This window comes from Antedon bifida, chromosome 3 (assembly GCF_963402885.1).
Source record: "Antedon bifida chromosome 3, ecAntBifi1.1, whole genome shotgun sequence".
In the NCBI taxonomy this organism is placed as follows: Eukaryota; Metazoa; Echinodermata; class Crinoidea; order Comatulida; family Antedonidae; genus Antedon; species Antedon bifida.
Genome location: NC_136228.1, coordinates 826,247 through 848,589, shown reverse-complemented (window position 1 = coordinate 848,589; position 22,343 = coordinate 826,247). Strand labels below are relative to the sequence as shown.

Below are 22,343 nucleotides of genomic sequence, written 5' to 3'. Positions count from 1 at the left end.
AAATCATTAAGCACAATTCTCAAAAATATGTACGATACCAATGGTTTTGAAATTGTGATGTAGTCCAATTTTTGTTGGTGAAATACAAATGATATAATAATGTATAATTACTGACACTTTATTTGTTACCTTATCATTTAATTCTCTCGATATGTCCATGTGTCTCTGACAACAAATGACTGCTTCGTCAAACTTGCCCAGAACCTTTAATGTGTTGCCAAGGTTACCGCTAGCTTTGGCCTCTCCAAGTCGATCTGAAATTGTACTATGAAGACAGAAAATGAAGAAGTTAAGAGTTGTTGTTCAAGTGAGTGGCCCTATATTCATAGCCTACCACTGTGTGAAATCCTATAAGTATAAGCAGCTAGATGGTGTAACAGTAGAATGGGGTACTGTAGCAAGGGAATGATACAGCAATGTAATTGTGTAGCAGTGAGATATACTTTTTTCCCTACTGGTCTTAAAACATTTTATTTTATGCAGTACTTTTCGAAGTCAATTACTTGGTCTATTATCATGTAGAAACAACAGGGGTTTTATAGGTAAGCTTCATATTTTTTAATATTATGAATAGGCCAAAAAAAGTACAGCATTTAATGACTACAGTATTTATAATTGTTTATTAACAATAGTATACTGTAGTATAGTAGTACAAGTATAGTATAATGTAATATAATAGTTCAAGGTCAATCATAAATTTGAAATGTTTACATAAATACAATTCATGAGTTTAGACATAAGAAATACAGACAAAACCGAAACAATACTGATAGCGATACATTTTTTGGAGCCATGGAAGATTATTATCTCGATGGCCAGAAATAAGCTTTGTGATTAGGCTAAAGTAATACAGATTTTTTCTAAAGCTTTTAATTAATAAACACAATTTTAAATTGGCTACAGTAGCTGTAGTGATAATAATGTCTCAGGTGTTCTGGGCTTTCACCTGATCTCATAAACCTCTACTGGATTCGCCAATGTTGGTATTGTTCTAATCAGCCTTCCTTAATAATTGTACTACGATAATGAACACAATACAATTAGAGTTACTATTGAATTTCAGAAACTCTAATTAATAAGTTTACATTCTTGGCCAAGACTGATATTTCCTTCCAGTCATGCAGTATGTCAAAAAATCTGATGAGAGCACCGATTACCATGGAGAATTCACGAACATAGAATTAAATCACAGTGTTTAATGATTATTACAGTAGTCAATTCACTCATGAGGTAACTACCAATAAGCTATTTAAAGAGAATGTACAGTTAGCTCTCTTTGTATGGTAAGCAGGCATACTGAAAGGTTAAATGAATATCCATGGTAAAGTGTCAAATTGATCTGCATGATGGAAATCACAATCACATATAATATAATGTACTCCAAAGGCTTTCAAAGGAGGCTGTCATGAGATACACCCCTGACACAAGGTCAAGAATGAACCCTGGACCTTGTGATTGGAAGACAAGCATGTTAACCACCAAGCTACCTGTACCATTCCACCAAAGACACCCATCTTTCAAGTCTTTCACCCAGCCTAAAGTTTATGTTAAAACGAATTCCAACACAACACACACCACAAGAAACCTTTGGGTATATTTTTTTAATCAACTATTTAAAACCAACCCTACATTTCTCTAATTGAACATCTCTAACTGAACATCTCTAACTGAACAGTAAAAGATTATGTGTTTGATTGCCTATTATTAAAGAATATAAATTACTAAATGCAATAAGATTTAAAACAGATTACTACCTTGTTAATGTGAGATCGTGACGGTGGTAATCAAGCGCTTTGCCGTATTGTTGTAGATAAAAATATGCATTCCCTAGTTGGCTGTATATCGCGCTCAGCGTCTTCATATCATCTGTACCAACTCTGACGGCTGCCTCGAAGTATTCAACACCCTCTTGACACCTTCCAACCTTACAAAGCCTTTCTCCCTCCAGGGCTAGTTCCATACAAGGCATATCCATATTGGCTCTCATTATTGATCTGTTGAAGGAAATTAGTGCCAACAATTAGTTTTCTTTGGTTGAAAACAGTACAGTAGCATACCTGTGCAAGAAATGCTCCATGCATTTAATAATGTCCAATCAATGTTTAAACTGAACGTAGTTGACTTTAAGCTGAAATCCAATATGGTACTGTACGTGCATGCTAACTTTAGATTAATTTATAACTGCTGTTTACTTCTTTACGCGGTCATGTTAATTAAATTTAGGATTAGCAATAATAATCCAGAGACAATGTTTAACAACACATTGTAAGGATTATGTGAATAATGAAATTTGAAAATAAACATTAGATTTTCGACAAAAACAAAACACAATGACAGTGATCTTGAATAGTAACTTTCATACACTTAAAGTGTTGAAGGACTTGGTTCAATTTCAACGATTGCAGATTTCAACAATTTTAACATTGTTGATTTTCACCCCACTTTTCCAGTAACATCTTTGAATCTGGTAAACTCAAAGCAACTCAACGTCGACTAGAAAACAGGTTAAAAATGTAAAAATGATAGCACAAATACAGAATTAAAAGCAGGATCCATCTTAATTAATGAAAATAACATAAATTTAAAAGGGCGATTAATCTTAATTACAGAGTCGCCCAACAAGAAACAGGATATTGTACAAACATATTAATGAAGAATTGTTACAATTTACAGTTAATAAGTGACCCAAGTTTAATTTAACATACCTAGTTTAACACAATAACTAATATTATATTCAGTGGGTGACTATTTAAACGATCTTGAATAACAAACATTATCAACTAGACTCTTCATTTCATGTATTTGAACAACAATTTCAGTATCAGTATCAAACCATAATGTAAAATATACAGAGATGAATTGGTCAGGGATTGCTAAAGTAAACAAGATTATGATTAGATAATATGAATGAAAAAGACTTATTACAGATTCAGAAGCAATGATTATAAGCAGGCACTATAAAATCTATTCATGCCATCATCCCATTCTTGTGAATGAAGTTAGTATTATTATCAAGACAAGAAGTAAGAACAAGGGTGCTATTAGTAATATTATTTTCAGTACATATTAGGGCACAAGCACTGATGTGACCCAATAACAAACAAGCATTGGGTGATGTAATATACATAATTCTGTATTTGTTTCCTTTCCTAGACTATGGGAGCAAATACCAAATGACATAAAAGATTCACAAACAATTTCAATATTTAAGGCTACTCTAACGAAACACTATATTTCATGTTATGTATAGTTTATTTGTATTTTTCTTGTATATGGTTTTATCTTAACTGTTTGTATTGTATGGAGTGAGAGCAGAATCTGTTTGGGCTTTAGCCTATTCTCATTCCTGGTTATTTTTACATTGATGACCGAATAAATATTATTATTATTATTATGCGAGGGCTACAGTGCATTTCATAATTAAAACCACAATTGCACTGAACTTGGCCTTAGCAAGAGAAACCTATCGCATATGGACTTTCTTGACTTGATGTGTTTTACCCGGCTCATGGTAAGAATTCCGAGGAAACGCAAATAAATGTCACAAAAGATTCTACCCAAATCATAATCATATTTTTTTAAACATAATCCAGGTTAGAAATGTTTAAAATTGCTTTTAGTTTTCCATCAAAACTAAAATTCTGTGCAGTCACCTAACTGAAAACTACTGTACATAATTTGTATACATAATATATTATTACAACAACACACAACTCTGTTTGGCCTTTAAAACATTAAACATTTAAATTTAAAAACAGGGGTAACTGTAATTATTTCTAATTTTAGAGGTCAGCCCTTGGCGAAGGTATGTAATCTCTGATTGTCCTTAAAATATAATATTTCAATATGAACATTACATGACAAAAATGAAGTTTGTCTTAAGGGTGAATCGGTTATAATATACAGTAGTGTGATGAAGAATATCAACTAATATTCATCGCTTGAAAACTGCTCATCAGACTTTTCCCTCTGGGAAACTTTAATTTAGCATCCTTTAGACCTTTATTCTCTCGTATAATTAAACAAACCACTAGGGGTCATTTTTGATCTTGTATAGACTTTGAGTATCTTTAGACATCAATCTAATATTTAGTTCTTAAATGTAACATAAGTTTAAAAATACTAATACTGTATACTGTACTGTAGATGCAAGTTACAGTACATTCAAATTTGCATCCCAACTTTAAGGGGACACCTTCGGGACCCAACGATGTCAAAAGTGGGGTTCTACTGTATAAATATATTTGCATAATTAACAAAAAATAGTTTAATGTCATGAAAGAAAGTTGTGAAATGCATCTATTTGTTCATACATGAATAAGATAAACTTAATTTGTATCATTCACACAGCAAACTATACTGTAATACAATAATTAGTTTTTGTTGTAAATACTTCATCCAATCAAATGTGATGCTCATAAAATGGATTTCCTCACATCGAATAAAAAAAATTATAATTCCAGACAGACACTACTTTAAACTGTAAATTCTATACAAATTTATACTTTATTTTATTGATCCACTGTACTGTACACTATGTACAGTAGGTACTTTAGTATATGATGGAAATTGGTCAAAAATTAAATGAAAATTACAGTCTGGACATACTGTATTTATTTTTATTTATTATTTTTTATTTTACTGTAGGCCATTGACAAAAAGGATAAATGTGAACACAACTTAAACAATTATTACAATATACAGCACAGTACTGTAAAAAGACTTTTTTTTCTTTCTTTCCTAGGAGCATTGCCTAGGCCATTTATTATACATAGGGCATTGAATCAAATACATCAATATAAACATAAACGATAAAATAAACTTATGTGTGCGTTAAATAATGCAAAGCAAAGTAAATGAACTTAGCAAGGTTAGAATAAATATTTTCTTTTTTACTTTACATTAATAAAATAATGTTTTTAAACAGAATGGATTTTAGTAAAAAGATTGAAGTAATTCCTAAATTATTACTGTCTCTTTAAGTCAGTCAATATTAAATTTAAAAAACTGTCACTCATGGACTATTGTGTTTGTATAGATTCTTACAGTAGGTTTTTTATGTAAATTGAATATGCTTGCTATTAAAACATGCTGTATGATGTTCATCAATTCAACTTCATCCACATGTCATTTGTGTCATGTTGTCAGAGCTCTTCCATTCACTGTTGTAGCAGTACAAGTATAATTTACAAGACACTTTAAAATGTTCTGTCCCATTAGAAAAAGACGATGAAGATGACAAATGATTTATTAGATAAAAATGAGATATCATTAGATTATATAAACGGAATCTTTTTGACAAGTATCAGTAATGCTTTTCATAATAAACATTCAATCTATTATTAAAAATTAATGAAAAATAACAAAGAATATTGATTAAAAATTTAAATTAAGTTTTATAAATTACGATTTATATTATTAAGGAAATAAGAAGTTGAAAATCAGGATCAAGGATTTTCAAGTAGAAAGAGGGGGTGGGGAGGGATTGGTTTGTGGGTGGGTGGGTGGGGGATTGGTTTGTGGGTGTGGAGTCATTTTAGAATGAAGTGTTGAACCTAATATCCTATCTTTTGCATTGCAATTTTCAAAATTTAATTCGGGTAGGCCACACGACTTACTGCAAAAGTTATGGAAAAAGCAATGATAAGGATAACTACAGCAGACATGGAAAAGGTACTGTAACCAACCTTGACATACCTACAGAAAAGAACATCAAAGAAATAAAAAAGAAAAAGTGGACTTGGGCGCAGGTGGACTCGTAGCAGACAATCACAGAAGACTAGGTAGACGAGAGGTGGTGAGATGACATCTGGGAGTTCAGCAAGGAATGGACTTGATCAGAAGAGACTTCAATGGACTGAAACAGGCCAACAATAGGATACTAGGTTGCAAGATCACATATGTCTACAGGCTTAGCTAATAATATACAGTACATTCAAGTCTCATCAGCAATCAAAATTGGGTGCAGACTCTTCTTTGAATATTATAAAATCTATAAATTTCTACACACTGCAGTGGATGAAACAAATGCCGACATAATATTTAGCCAGCTGCACGCATTAACACCAGATTTCAATGACTTGTTTAAAAGCTTTTTCTCATTGAGACTATAGCTAAAAAAATCATTGTGGAATTTTAACCTACAATAATATCATAGTTACAACATCCACAGTAAAAAAATAGAGGAATTGGACTTTGTATCGGCAAAAAAATATTGATGTCAGTACAGTATGTAATTGGTAAGGGTAAATGAGCATATTTTTTTAACTTTATTTTTGGGTAACTTTTTAACACTAACTTTTTTTCAATTTTGGTTAAAAAGCGTGAAATAACAATATAGCATTTGATTTTCACATTGTGTAGAAAAGCATTCTGCAATGATTATATTTTGTGGCCTAAGATACAGTTCCCGGGACCAAGCAGCAACTCAGGCTATACCAGTGACCAACGCAAAGAACCAACACCTCACCATAGATGGGGCAGAGATACTCTAGTGTTACACACTTTTATGAGAATATGAACCTCTACAGTAGCCATGGTTCACCAGTCTAGTTCTGTCACATTATGTATTATCAAGTATCAAATATAACTTAATTAGGATGGAGTATAGATTTCAATACATCTGAATGCATTCAATCATCATTATAATACAATTATTAACAACAAACGTAGAAGCTATAAAGATTTGTTGAAATCTACCTTGAAAAATCTCAATTTAAAATGCATTAATAATATTACTAGCTATAGGAACTAACAATGTGAATTCTATTGTTATAGCTATAACACCTTACAGTACTGTACCTACTGTACTATTGTAATCCACACCCCACTCTAACAATGGAAGAATCCATTATGGGTGATTATTGTACAGGTGCTTGTAGGAAGTTTTTATTTGCGATGACCCGACAACCAAAGTACGTCATGTAATGTATTGTGTGCATGTGGCAATACTGGGATATGTGTCCTTGCTGCTTACCTGGACACATGTTTGATGATTTCTAGGTGATTACCGACGACACATAGATTGACCTGACCTATGTTGGACATTGGTACACAGCCTTTCCTAATCAAAAGCTACCTATTGCCTCAGGTAGATCCTGTAAAACTACACTTAAGCTCTGTCTACACTATCAAACTAGTTTTACAAAAAAAGTGTGATGTGCCCAAGTATGGTAGTGTCTTGATATGCCAAAATATGGTAGTGATATGACATCATCATGTCACATCACATTTTGTTGTCACATAAAGTTTGATAGTGTAGACACAGGGCTTAATACCATGGACACCATAACATTTTTCCTACATACTGCATACTACAGTACTACATAAAGTATAAAAAATAATCTTGCTTTTAAAATACAAATAATTAAACTTTATAACCAAAAAAAAAGTTAAAATCAACCCGATGGGATACTTCAAATCAACAAGAATTTGGCCAGTTCTCCCACTCATCTACAGTACTACAAGGCAACACCCTGGAAATAGACATCAAACATACGAGATCTTATAACAATGACATCCTATTATATTTTATTACTGTACTTGGGTTATTATTGAACCATGAACAATACAAAAAAAATGAAATAAATATTCTAAACTCTGTAAAAACTAAAAATAAAATAATATATAAACAAACAACTTTAATAAAACAAGAAAAAAAAAACAATAGTGTGTTTAAATCTAATCAGCAAACGAGTTTACATCTAATTAGCAAACATCTTTCTTCATTCTAATTACCAATTTTGACTAATTGAATACAAGTCAATAAATTAGAGGTTGGTGAAGTGACTTGCATAGCAATTAAGCACGCATTAAAATCGTAAGAGCATTTTATGACGCACTAGCAACGTTATTAACTAGGTAGTTATAATTCATCCTAGCAAATTGCTTTGTACAGTTAAAACATGAAAGTATATAACACAAAATTATATAATAAACATTATTTTTGCTAGGCATAGAAACTCTAAACCACCCAAGGATTATATTGGAAATTAATGTTTAAACAGCAAGGTATTAAGGAAGTCTGTGAGAAGCCTGCATAATCTTTTTCTTGATATTAAATATACAGACAAAACATCCTACAATTTCCAAGGTTGATGTTGCGAATTGAAAATTTCATTTTCAGCCACATTTTCTTAAAATCGATGAATGAATTATATTGCATAAAATCAATTATTTTAAATAATATTGCTGTGTCTAATGATAGCCATTACTTTCATTATGCATTTTATAATGTTGTTATGTAATTTTTCGTTTAATCCCTACAGTAATAGTTCAGGCTTTATAATAAAAAGTGCCTTATCCAAACCTCAATGACCTTACTATCCAGTATAAAAATAAAATGCCAGAAAAGAAAAGATGAAAAAGTATGAATTAAAAAGGTGAGTTTTCAAAGCTGCCTTAAAAAAAACAAATAAAGTTGCCTGGGTTCTAATTTCTGTTATTTAGACTTACAGTATAAATAACTTTTATACTGTGTGCCTTACTAAAAAATTAAAAATATTTGTAGGCCAATGTTTTATAATAAAAAAAATACTTTTGTGGTCAGCATCATGGAAATGGTGGTCGGAAATTCTGTGACGGACGGGGCCGACCACCACAACAAGTATCTCGAGTACTGTACTGTACCAACAAACTTAAAATAATCTTTATTGTACAATACAACAAAACATATACAGTATTCAAATGCATTTGCCATGCAATGTCGCTCTCCATCCACTATCATATTTTTTTTTATATATAACTCAGTTCTTTGTTCTGAAATATAGCTGGCATAATGTGAACTTTCTGTACTCATTGCATAGTAATTGTAATATTGTGATAGTTATAATGAAAATGGGTTTACTGTACACTGTGATGGGATTGAGAATAAAAATGAATTTTTCTTTATTATTATCGATTTAAAAATAATTTTTAAATGCATACAGTCATCTACTGTAGTTAATATTCAGCTAAGAAATTTGGGTTGACTGTAGATCGAATGGTCATATAGGTTAGATAAGCACATTAGGAGGTGAATCCTATCTCATTTTGGAATAGCGGTATATAAATCTGTTATTGTGTACTGCACATGCATTGTCCATTCAACATAGCATGGCAATATGCTTATTCGACTGTTCTGTTTTGAGGCAAACTCAACATGCCTCAAACATCTTGCAGTTTCTATCGAAGCAGTGCAAAAATATTTCAGTTTAAGCAATGCAACTTTAACAAATATATGCCTCATAACGTAACTAGATTTATGGATTGGGTACTGATCTAGAACAAATCATCTTACTTCATACAAATATAAAGATTTGAAGTCTTCTCGCTTCTTCTAACCTTTTAAAGATTTTTAATGTTGCTGTTTTATACTTTTACAATTTTTGTCATTTTCTAGTATGTTTGTATATATCTTTAAATCAGATTTGCTGATGACAACCGACATTTCATGGGTTTTTACCGAGACATATACAGTTTCTTGTATGTATTCTATGCATCATTGACTGTCTCACTCACTCGCAGTACAGATTATAAAATAATATTAACAAGCATTTGTTGCATGTATCAAGTGTCTGCACATATACAGTACCAATTAAAGCCACGTTCCCACTAGGACGTAACGGAAACGACGTAAGCTATTTAACCAATCACAAGTGATGGATTATCCGAATTTTCGCTTGTGATTGGTCAACTTGCTTGCATTGGGCTTACGTCCTTGTGTTGCGTCATAGTGGCAACTAAGCTATAAAGCCACGTTCCCAACATTTTTTTTATCTAATTTAAGGTCACAAACTGCATTTTATGTAAATTTAAAAACTACAGTATATGGGCCTATTGCGATAATTTGTTTGTGTTTAAACGGTAAAAATGTGAAATATAACTTATAAGGTGATTTTAATAATCTAAGCGGCCCAATATAAATGCCAGCATTCATTGCGCACAGACTCCCAATCAACTTATGTATTACTGTATGCAAGTCCCTTTTTATAATTTGAAGTAAATATTATTATTATTAAAAATGCAATATCATAATCACTATATTGCAGTTAAGTTCAATATATAATTTGATTACAGTAGTTGCTGACTAATACATATAAAGATAACCACACCCAATCATAATAATGCATATTAAAAGAATGAATTTTCCAACAGATTGAAAACCTTTGTCATACACATCACAGTAACTATACAGTAACACTAACAATTGTATCTTTAATTAGTTTGCTCACTAAACCAGTAATAATATCTAAATCAATTCTAAAAATCCTTTTATTTAAAAAATATAATTGAAATATTCCTCGAAATCCAATCAAACTTTTATTTCTCTTTTCTCAATGTACAGCAAATTTAGAAGGATGAATGAAATTTAAAAAAAAAAACAAAAAATGGGCTGAAAACGAGTGATAAAGTCAAAACAAAATGGAGAAAAGACAAAAAGCATTAGAAAAAAACAATGACAACATAGAAGAACATTCAACAGAAAATGCTCAGTCACAAAATTGGCCCAATTGGTCACACTAGGACTTGGTGATCTTGTTGCAGAGGCTTGGGGTCTCATTTATGTTGACTATCTACAGACTAATGAAAACGTCCATAATAAAATAAAAGGTTCAATTAATTAATTAAAATTTAAAAGTGCTTATCATGCACGTCAGTCAGTTATTTCACTGCAAGAAGCCAAAGTCCATCAATCCTTATTAATAAATCTGACCAGGCCAGGCATGGTAAATATAATATCATTCAAGTGCATGGTATATACTGTATTAGGGTCATACCCTATTAATTATTCTTTTCTATAGACAATTGTATGATTAAAAATAAAGTACTAAATGTAAGCACTGGCTTTGAAGATTTAGATGTCTGCATAGAAAGTCATGCATGAACAAAATCTTACAAATCTTATAGATAGAAGTTTTTAAGCATTTCAACCACACTGCATTGCGATCCTCATGACAACCATCAAAATCGCAAGACAGTTCTATTTCAAATTATGATGATTGAACCCACTAGACAAACACTAAAATAATGCACATCAAGGTGCAGTACTTTGGAAAGGATTTTCAATGTTATTGGCTATGAGAATGTGAACTTTGCATTACATTATATAGTACAATCTGTTTCTAGCCCTAAATTTCTGTCTATTGATCAAAAATTGAATTCTGAAAAGCAGATTTTCCATAGAAACAATCATAGAGTTCCTCGATGCTACCATATAAAATCCTCGGAAGATCAAAGGGTTTATCTGTCACATGGCTGTGACATGATCAGTTCCACACCCCCTAAACCTTTTGACTGATTTTCGATTGACTTCCTCAAATGTTTGGATTAACAGACGCCGCCAGAAAATATGAACAGTACATAGCACAGTACTGTAGGTACTGTGTCAAAGCCAGACATAAGATCAAAGTACTGTTACGAGTTCCTACAGTATCTTGGCAAGGCGAGTTCAGCATCCTGTTGTTAGATTGCCTTGATTGAACCCACCATAACCGTTAGCTCCAGCCAGCTATAATGAGATCTCCCTAAAATGTACTCATGTATATATGGCATGCACGTACATCTTTAATTAAACAATCAAAGGATTCAATTTACACCCGTTAAAATAAAACAACCTGTTGACATTTTAATTCTAGATCAATACAATTATGGTAACTGATTAAATAGTGTAATTACACTACATTATTACTAACTAAGCAATAGCATATTGCCACTAATATAGGATGTGACAGTTGGTAGGCCTATGCATTTTTTAACTCTCCACCAAAACTGCTCAGTCAGGTTGGTAAGCCTAAACTTAGCCTTTTTATAAGCCTAGTCTAGCCCTAGGCCTACCATGTTTTAAGCCTTTATTAAACAATCATATATTTACAGACATCCACAAAAAGCAGGTCACCTATACTTACTAAAATGCAGTTGCAACAATGATACAAAATTTAAAACTGTGTGAAGTGAAGTCTTGTTTTTTTCTAAGAATTTAGATCCTCTCTTCCCAGCAGCAGAAAACCCTAAACACTCTCTAGCCTACCAATTTTCGTCAATTGAAGGTTGCCCGCGCTAGAGCTGCTGATTGGCTAATTTATCTTGGGCATGCGCTAAAACGTTGAACAAACGACGTGTGCGCAGGTGGTGTTTGTATTTTGTATGTGAACTTTTCAGAGCCATCCATTAAAATACACATTTTCCTCCTACGTAAATATGCCGGAATTAAGGAATAAAGATAATTTAATGTTTGTAAGTTATTTTTTAACGAATCGACCTTATATCATATGATTTAATATTCGTTAACACCACTGTTTCATTTAGAATACATAGGCCTAGATAAGCATATGTCGCGCAGAAGAACGTTGTGATAGTCAAGGCTCAGAAGAGACTTTCCCCCCTTTGTAATTTGGAACTTGGTGCATACACCAGGCCTAGCTTTTTATTTATTTTTTTTCTTGTACATCTGTTACTGATTACTGATGCATATTGTAACACTGTACATGAATTAATTAGTTAAGAGCTTAGTATTAAATAATTATAAATCATTTATTAATAAATCATTAATTCTAAATAATGGGTAGGCCCCTAGATAGGCCTTAGTTAGTATTAGGCCTATCTATCTACTAGGCCTATATATAATTGTTTTAACTTAAATAGGCTTAGGCCTAGATAGACTGATTTTTGGATTAGACTATTTATTATTGGCACTGTAAAAAACAGTGCATCTAATACCTTGTTTTCTAGGCAAACAAAGTTGATTATTCTGCATAGATAACTAGCTAGGTGCTGTTGACCATGATGATAGAAAACAAAGACGGACAGTCAAATGTGTCAATAGAAAATAATAAATTACACCAAATGGAGAAAACAAATAATTTTTTCTTCCATGATATGTCATAGCTGTCTGTGTCAATACTAATAGAAATAGGCACTTCCTTGAAGGTTATTCCAGTATGCTAGTAAACTAATTATATAGAAACGTTTTTTTTTTAAACCGAAACAATTGTCTTGAAACAGGAAGAAGATGACCTTCCTTATGAAGAGGAAATTATACGTAACCCATACTCTGTGAAATGTTGGCAACGCTACATTGAACATAAAGCTGAAGGGCCGCCAGCACCTCTCAATCTAATCTATGAACGTGCTCTAAAGGGATTACCTGGAAGGTGAATAATTTAAAGATGTATTGTCCCCTAAAAACATGGAAAATGAAGATTAATAAAATCAGACTTTGCCATTTTGTAGACAATACAAAAATAGACAAAATAAAGCATTGGCTGGCAGCCAATTTGAATATTGTTTTTGCTTTGAATTACTTTTTTTTTCTGATAAATAATTTTTTTTTTCTGATCCAATTTATGGTCAAACTGAATAACTATAATGTGACATTAAAATGGCATATTCAACAAAAAAATGTGGAAAAAAAATTGTTCAGGGGGACAATGTTTAACGCAATTTTCATTTTTTTCAATTGGATATTTTTATGATAAATATGAAAAGAAATTATTTGCCATATTTTAACATAGTGTAGACTAAATAATCATCCCTAATAATTATCCCTTTTTTATTCCAGTTACAAGTTATGGTACAACTACTTGAAAGTTCGCCGGAAGCAGATAAAAGGGCGCTGTATAACTGATCCAGCCTACGAAGACGTCAACAATGCATTTGAGAGAGGATTGGTTTTTATGCATAAGGTATGAAAAATAAACAATGAATAATACTGTGGAAAAGAATTTCATGTGAATTTTAAGATTTAAATAATTTGAAGACAAAGTGAGAGTGTATGTCTTTCGTGTGGAGTTGTGGAGGTCACTGCATGTTTAACTCAAATCTCCACTCCACTTCTTTCAAGAATTTGTTTGTGTTAAGTAACCTGTGTTACTATTTATCTGTCCTGTGAAAACAAATTACCACGTCTCTGGATCCTATGCTATATTTAAAAAAATTATATCTGTTTCAGATGCCTCGCATTTGGTTGGATTATTGCCAGTTCTTGATGGACCAATGCAAGGTCATCCGAACCAGACGAACATTTGACAGAGCGTTGAGGGCGCTGCCCATCACACAGCATAAACGAATCTGGCCGTTGTATATTAAGTTCATTGTTGCGCATCCTTTGTATGAGACGGCTGTGAGAGTGTACAGACGTTTCCTGCAGGTATTTTAGCAAACTAGTGGTATTCACAATAAAGTCCTGTCCACACTATCAAACATGATGATGTCATATCACTACCATATTTGGGCACATAAAACTTTTTTGTCATAACTAGTTTAATAGTGTAAACAGAGCTTTAGAATATAAAGCTTGTTCCAACACTATGAGCACTGGCTTCACTTTTTCACCTTTAAAGAAACTGACTTTATATCGTGTCTTCTCATCAATCTGTGTGTCTTTTATAGCTGTCTCCAGAAGATGCAGAACAGTACATTGGTTATTTGATATCAATAGATCGACTGGATGAAGCGGCAGTTAGGTTGGCTGGAGTAGTTAATGACGAGAAGTTTATATCCAAGAAAGGAAAGTCCAATCATCAGGTACAGACACCCTATTGAACACCCTTAGATATAACCCCACCCTTAGATATAACCCCATCCTTAGGTATAAGCCCACCCTTAGGTATAAGCCCACCCTTAGATATAAGCCCATCCTTAGGTATAAGCCCACCCTTAGGTATAAGCCAACCCTTAGGTATAAGCCCACCCTTAGATATAAGCCAACCCTTAGATATAAGCCCACCCTTAGATATAAGCCAACCCTTTATTTTTGAATGAAATGTGTGTGGAAATTAGGTATAAGCACCATTAATTTAAAGTCCGGAGTGCAAAAATATGTAATTGATGACAGCTCAGAATATGCAACATTCAAGTGTAATATTTCTTCTAAAAACTATTTTGTATTTTCAATATTAGAAAGAGTTATGAACATTTCTTAACATTTATACTGTTTGTATTTTCAGCTATGGCATGATCTATGTGATCTAATATGTAAGAATCCTACAAAGGTCAAGTCTTTGAAGGTTGACCCCATCATCCGCCAGGGAATCAAGCGCTTCACCGATGAACGAGGTCAACTCTGGTGTTCGCTTGCCGATTATTACATTAGAAGTGGACACTTTGAAAAAGTAATTCAAATTATTTGGCTAAAGTACTTGAGCTGAAAACTAATCGCATATTAGTTCTCAAAATAGGCTGTTTAGAATTTAAGATATTGAATATGTATTTTTGGCCAGAGTTGGTTCAACCTTTCACACTAATACACAGATTTCCGCATCAAGTTTTAAATATATATATAATATATATATCATAAAATAATTGAGTTAAAATTTTAACTTGGACTCTTCCTCTTGAAATGTTTGCCAACCATTAGACCACTCTCAACATGGTATGCTGGAAAGGTACCAGTCCTCAATTGTATTATTTTGTGTTCAATCATTTTAAATTATTTGTTACTATTACTTTTATTTGTAGGCACGTGATATTTATGAAGAAGCTATTCTGACCGTCACAACTGTTCGTGATTTTACACAGGTATTTTCAACTTCTTAATTATTGTTACTGTTATTTGCATTAATGTTTTTGCTTCAACATTCAACTGTGTGTTGTTGGTCTCCATGCAGGTGTTTGATGCTTATGCACAATTTGAAGAAGGCATGATTAGTGCCAGGATGGAGACTACTTCTGATTTGGGACCAACAGAAGAAGGTAAATATTATTATTAATATTGTCATTATGAATATAACATTTGATAGATTTATGGTTAAATATGATTATTGTATTGCTATCTATTTTATCTTGAAACTTTTTAAATGTTTCAATCTAGATGATATTGACCTGGACTTAAGGCTAGAGCGATACGAGTACCTAATGGAAAGGCGCCCTCTACTGTTGAATAGTGTCTTGTTGCGGCAAAATCCACATAATGTTCATGAATGGCATAAGCGAGTTAAATTGTATGAAGGCAAGCCAAGAGAAGTGAGTGTGTTTTAATTCAGTTTGTTGTATTAAAGTACAATCTACCAATCATACCATAAAGTATGATTTGCAATAGCTTTATGCCCAAAAGGCTTTGAAATATAAACTGTAGGTCCAGTGTACACATAGCTCATGTGCACTTTAAAGAACCTAGTACATCTTTTGAGACGAGTAGGGTTACCCCGGTGTACTAGTCCACACAAAACACAGCCACTGTGCAATTGGGACTGGACCGTTTTATAGAGGTGTTTACCACCTGTTGGTCCAGATCCTTCATTAACAGAATTAGTGAGAAGTTGAATAAATAAATAAAAAATAAAATAAATAAATAATAGTTTCACACAAATGCTATTGAGATTGCAATTTAAATTGAACTGTCTTAAATTGAACTATTTTTTTCTGTAAAACACTTGAAATGGCCATTGTTTACTATAGATGATGGTACCTAAAATTATTTAAATAATGCCTAAAGACATAAAATAAAAATGAAATGTTTCCCTTTCAAACCTAGGTTATTAATACATTCACTGAGGCAGTACAGACTGTTCAGCCCAACCTAGCCACTGGTAAGCTACACACACTCTGGATTGAATTTGCAAAGTTCTATGAAAGCCACAATCAACTTGCTGAGGTACTGTAAAAGTGTATTCACCTATTTTTAGAATTGATTGTTTCTATAATTGCTTTTGATACAAATTTCGCCTATTTTGTTTTAGTTCCTAGAAAAAGACATTTTGATTAATATTTTACAAATCCAATGTAATGTAATGCCTTGAGATATTATTTTAAAAAAAATTGATTTTCAATTATTCAAAACAAATATTTTTTAGGTTTTTCAAGGCTAGAAAATTGTCATAATATAAATTATAGAATCAACAGTTTAAATTCCTGACAACGAATTGTGAATATTACTTTTTTACTCAAGGTCATAGTTCAAATCCATTTTTCCTTCAGAATTCTAGTTATTTTAGCTCTTATCCCTGCACTATTTTTATTGTAACTAGAATATTAAAACCAGAAGACTGGACATTCAATTTACTTTTCTTCTTTTCTATTAATCAGGCCCGGGTTATTTTTGAGAAGGGAACCAAGGTCGAGTATGTAAAGGTCGATGACCTGGCAGCCATCTGGTGTGAAAGAGCAGAGATGGAAATAAGACATGAGTAAGTTGTGGTACACTTTTAAAAACTCCTTAAAACTACAAAATTTGCCCATATCACTTATTAGCAGAGTTTAAAGACTGGCAACATTATATGACATAACATAACATAAATCCCTTTATTCATCTCATAAACAAACAAAAACAAGCAAGGCAAGGAGTAAAACATATTTTAAACGATGAAAGGGACCTCCAAGAAACCCCAAGGGGCTTGTGATAGGAGGCCCACTAAAAACTAGTTACATGCAACCAAGCTAAAATTTACACCAATTTGCAATCTGATTCAATTATTTACAGGCATTTTACAAGCCACATAAATACTGTGAGAAACATCCAGTTGTGTTTTTTTGTTCTTTAATTCTTTAATTCACATCCAACAGCCAAAGGCCAATGACATGATGTCTTAAAAGATACAATATAAATATATATATATAAAAACACACAGAAACAACAAGAAGACGAAAACAACAGACAATGTTGTGCATTTAACATTTAGATAATAGCACTGACCTTTCAAACGATAGGTCAAACATTGATCTTCATTATTTTTAGCAAACACATCTTTTTTGTTCCTAACGATTTGTCTTTGCTTCCTCCTATAAGGACACAAAAATAACTTTACATTATTGAATTGGATAAGCTTTGAATAATAAATAAGAAATAAATTAATGTAGCATTCAGATTAGTGACATGAAATAGTAAATACAACTCCTAATAAACTCTTGATTAAATGCTGATTAATCGACTTTGTTATTTAAAAATAGGAATTACAAGGAGGCTTTGAAATTAATGCAGAGAGCAACAGCCCTGCCAGGCAGAAAAGCAGCCTATTATGATAAGGTATTTAATAATGTTAAAATATATAATTCACAGACATAAAGAAACTCTAAACTGTGTAGGGATATTCTTGAAATTTATTTATAAACTGAAAACGAGAAAGAGCTTCCCAAACCGAGATTTGAACCCAGAACCTTCTACTTGATAAGCAGATGTCCTAACCATTAGACCACTGGGATTTTTATAGTATAGTTCAAATTTTGATTGGATAGTGACTCTTTAACATCCTCTTTGTCATACATTAGAACGTACACTTAGTAGCAGAATAACAAATTTAAATGACAAAAACTAACAAATTAACTATATTTTCATATTTTTTAGAGTGAACCAGTGCAGAATCGTTTATACAAGAGTTTAAAGGTCTGGTCTATGTATGCTGATTTGGAGGAATCCTTCGGAACATTTAAGGTAAAATGAAATAAAAAATAAATTAGGTACATTATTTTTATTACCACTCCTATATAATAGCTAATTTTTGTGACACATTCTTCATATAGAAAATACTCTCAGTTTGTCTACAAATAAAATAAGCACTGAAAATATAAATCTGACCACAGGAAATGAATGGCCGTGCAATAAGTGAAATATTCAAACAAAAGTTTTAAATAATCAGTCTCAAAAATTTCTTTAAAAGTTATCTTAAGATATTTATCAAACTAGAATTTTTTAATCTCGCAATTTCAAAATACTATTGCAACTTTTATTAAAATATTGACAATATTTGTTTGTTATTGTACAGTCCACCAAGTCAGTTTACGATCGCATCATTGACCTTAGGATAGCTACCCCACAGATCATCATAAATTACGGCATGTTCCTAGAGGAGAATAACTACTTTGAGGAGGCTTTCAAAGGATATGAGAAGGGTATTGCCCTCTTCAAGTGGCCTAACGTTTATGACATCTGGAATACTTACTTAACAAAGTTCATACAGAGATATGTAAGTGACTTTAGAGTGAGAATATAATACACAATATCATGTTCTGAACAAACATAGATCAAAATATTAAGCTTTTTATGAAATGTTAAAAAAACATGCTTTAATTCAGTTGTTTATTTTCCACATACAACACATTATACATAATGTACATGGAGGATGCATATTTTAAGATCTGTGTTATGCAGAGCACAGATCTTTAAGCTAATATGCACCCTTAAAAAAAATAAATAAATATTGACAGTATAAATAAATTTAAAGAAAAAAAAAGTTAGTACATTAGGAATTTCCTATTAATTAATTTAAAAAAAATATATATTAATGAGAAAAGATAGATATTAAAAATCTACACAAATGAATGAAAACAATATAATTGTTATTTCATTTTTAAATTTATAATATATAATACTCTTTGATGTGGATTTTGATTTTTATTTCAGGAAGGAAAAAAATTGGAAAGAGCAAGGGATTTATTTGAACAGTGTCTAGAAGAATGTCCAGCAAAATATGCCAAATGTAATCACATGTTTGTTTAATTAATTTTGTATTTGTTTAATTAATTTGTTACAAGATAGTGAACCATACATGATGCCTTGTTTATCACTTTAAAAAAATATATATACATATACCTGAGGGGTTATCCAACATTTTTATAATAAATTATTAAACAATGTTTTTCCATCCACCTTTCCCACTAGATCAAGTTTTTTTCTGTATTCTAAAACTTTTTAAACTGGAATTGTTCTTTCTGTAGCATTGTACTTACTGTATGCAAAATTGGAAGAAAATTATGGATTGGCTAGGCATGCTATGGCAGTATATGAGAGAGCCACCAAGGCAGTGTTACCAACAGAACAGTATGAGGTAGGCAGCTTTGATTTGTTGGTACCCAAGTAAAGTACCCTTGCCTGTAACAGTATATTAATAGCTATAGACTAGATATAATAAACTCTCCGAACTGAGACCTATTTAATTCATACAAAATTGTAGGATGTTTTGTCTGTATATTTATCAAGAAATTTTATTTATAAATTTTAATATACTTTCTTGATTTTAGATGTTCAATATTTACATCAAAAGAGCAGCCGAGATCTACGGTGTAACACATACAAGAACTACGTACGAGACGGCCATAGAAGTACTAGGGGATGAGCAAGCCAGAGAGATGTGCATTCGCTATGCAGATTTAGAACGCAAACTGGGCGAGATTGATAGAGCACGAGCAGTCTATGCACATTGCTCTCAGATGTGTGACCCTAGGGTGAGTATAATTGTGGGATGCTGTATATAATATTATTTGCTATCCTTTAAATTGCTGTCATTTCATGCTGTGCATTTAAAGACACTCTATATCTCAAATAACTTTTTATCAATTAAGGTGTTTAATAAAACCCAATATTAATTATATTAATTGATAATATCCAGCTCAAAGAGTCATCCACTGTTCTAAAAATATCAATAAAAGATAAAAAATATATTAAAATACTTATATGACTAGATTCTTATATACAATCCTGTTGTTTAAAAGAAATGTATTTACTTCTTTTTGGATGCTAAGTTGTCAATATATATGTACTGGTCTTCATTTTACTTACAAATATAGACTGATAAACTTCATTATTCTTCAGACTACCGCATCATTTTGGCAAACTTGGAAAGAATTTGAAATCAAACACGGTAACGAGGACACCGTGAGGGAGATGTTGCGTATCAAGCGTAGTGTACAAGCCACATACAACACGCAGGTCAACTTCATGTCAGCGCAGATGTTGTCTGCATCTAGTCAACTTACACCGGGCACAGGTAAACACTGCCTGCATCTTGCTAGAAACCTTTTGTGCATCAACTTATATCATACTAGAAAACTTAAGCTTTGTCTAAAAACTTTATGTGACAAAAAAATCTGATGTGCCCATGATGATGTCATATCACTACCATATTTGGGCATATCACTACCATATTTGGGCACATAACACTTTTTTGTCAAACTAGTTTGATAGTGTAGACAGAGCTTTATCTCAAAATTATTACTGTGTATAGTATGGTCTCAGGGGGCCTAGGTATAAAACTTGGTAACAATTAGGCTGTGTGTTTACAGAGTACATGAATTGCATTAACAATTTCTACTCGAGCATAGGAATATACGCTGGTATGAATTATAGTTTTGAATTTGGACTGTCAAAATGAGTACAATCAAAAAGAGTACATTGAAAAATATTATAGTATTGGACAATTGTATACGGCCAGGCTGTAAAAATTGTCTATAATGAGTATAAAAAGTTCTTGTACAATCAAAATAAAATGACCCACCAAGTTTGCAGAAACTGAAGGATCAGCCACTTAGCTTTCCTTTTTAACTAAGGCTATTGTTGTTATGTTTTAGTGTCTGACCTAGGCTCAGGTGGTTTGGATGATATGAAGATCTTGGAGCAGAGAGCACAAGCATTGGCTGCTGAAGCAGAGGCTGATAAACCAAAGACCAAAAAGGATATCCTATTTGTCAGGTATAATTCCCTTTATATACACTTTCTAAATGTGTTATTAGTACTGTATTAATAAGGCAGGGATATGGTAAATATCAAATTAGATTATTGCTGGGTCAATAGAGCTTTTGGCTGGATTTCAACATAAGGCTCATATTACAATTAGACAATCTGTACAAGTTCCTGATATTAACTGCACAAATCCAGTTTGAATATAGACATTTAAAAAAAAAACAGAAAGAAAGGTGTAGTGTTATGCCTAACTACATACAAGCTATGCACATCTACACAAATTTAACAAGCAACTAATTGACTCACTTTGGTTGGTTTGTGAACCTCCTCACTTTTACATGCTGAACTGTGACCTCTCAGCTACACTTTAATATCAATTACACCTGTTATTCAAAGCAGCTAATTTACATTTAAATATTACAGTTATAAAGTAATCTGGAATTGGAAACAAATTCTTCAATATTACCAATTCAGAAATTATTGTAACTGAAGAGGCAACTATATTCCTATCATTTTTTGTTCTTTAGGAGCGACAACAAGGCCACCAACGAAGAGCTGGAGGAGGCAGTCAGGACTGCCAATCCTGAAGAGATTGCAATTGATAGCGACGATGATGACGAGAGCGAAGCTGATGTAGACGAGGTCAATATTGAGAAACAATCTGTCCCATCTGAAGTTTTTGGCGGAATTAAAACTGCACAAGAATAATTGACAGACTCACCCAAGCACAATTAATTTCCAAACATAATTTAACTTTTTTACGTATAAAATAGTATTTTATGTTTTTAAATAGTAACAACAAAATAAAAAAATACATATCACTATTTCATAATATAAACTATAATTTAAACTATAATTTAGGTTATATACAAAGTTAATAATGTGAGCAAGATGTTTTGAGTGGGTTTGGCGCGATAATAAAATGCATGTTTCAGAAAGAATAATGTTGAGTCTGTCGAATATTTACAGTATAATT

At 32.2% G+C, this 22,343-nt stretch overlaps 2 protein-coding genes across 2 annotated transcripts in view; one reads left to right on the top strand and one right to left on the bottom strand.

Moving 5' to 3' along the window:
- Positions 1–12,016, bottom strand: part of LOC144837380 (G-protein-signaling modulator 2-like) — a 60,356-nt gene extending 48,340 nt beyond the window's left edge. Inside the window, exons 1-3 of the mRNA XM_078692452.1 lie at positions 11,886–12,016; positions 1,755–1,994; positions 130–265 (exon numbers count right to left, since the gene is read on the bottom strand). Of these exons, the coding sequence (XP_078548578.1) occupies positions 130–265; positions 1,755–1,987 (369 nt within the window). The 5' untranslated portion in view covers positions 1,988–1,994; positions 11,886–12,016. The remainder of the gene's footprint in view (positions 1–129; positions 266–1,754; positions 1,995–11,885) is intronic.
- Positions 12,017–12,087: 71 nt separating this feature from the next.
- Positions 12,088–22,311, top strand: LOC144838717 (pre-mRNA-splicing factor SYF1-like). The gene is made up of 20 exons (XM_078694174.1): positions 12,088–12,213; positions 12,982–13,130; positions 13,538–13,661; positions 13,928–14,125; positions 14,368–14,502; positions 14,925–15,089; positions 15,436–15,495; positions 15,585–15,669; positions 15,788–15,939; positions 16,451–16,570; positions 17,002–17,102; positions 17,863–17,938; positions 18,257–18,343; positions 18,675–18,875; positions 19,313–19,388; positions 19,627–19,736; positions 19,930–20,133; positions 20,501–20,675; positions 21,256–21,376; positions 21,895–22,311. The coding sequence occupies exons 1-20, from the start codon at positions 12,178–12,180 to the stop codon at positions 22,073–22,075; spliced, it is 2,556 nt and encodes an 851-aa protein (XP_078550300.1). The 5' UTR covers positions 12,088–12,177; the 3' UTR covers positions 22,076–22,311.
- The last annotated feature ends 32 nt before the right edge of the window (positions 22,312–22,343 follow it).

Coding starts and splice junctions, on each gene's coding strand:
- LOC144838717 (XM_078694174.1), top strand. CDS start 12,178: ATGCCGGAATTAAGGAATAAAGATAATTTAATGTTT. Junction 14,503..14,924: donor AAGGAAAGTCCAATCATCAG/GTACAGACACCC, acceptor TTGTATTTTCAG/CTATGGCATGATCTATGTGA. Junction 16,571..17,001: donor GCCACAATCAACTTGCTGAG/GTACTGTAAAAG, acceptor TCTATTAATCAG/GCCCGGGTTATTTTTGAGAA.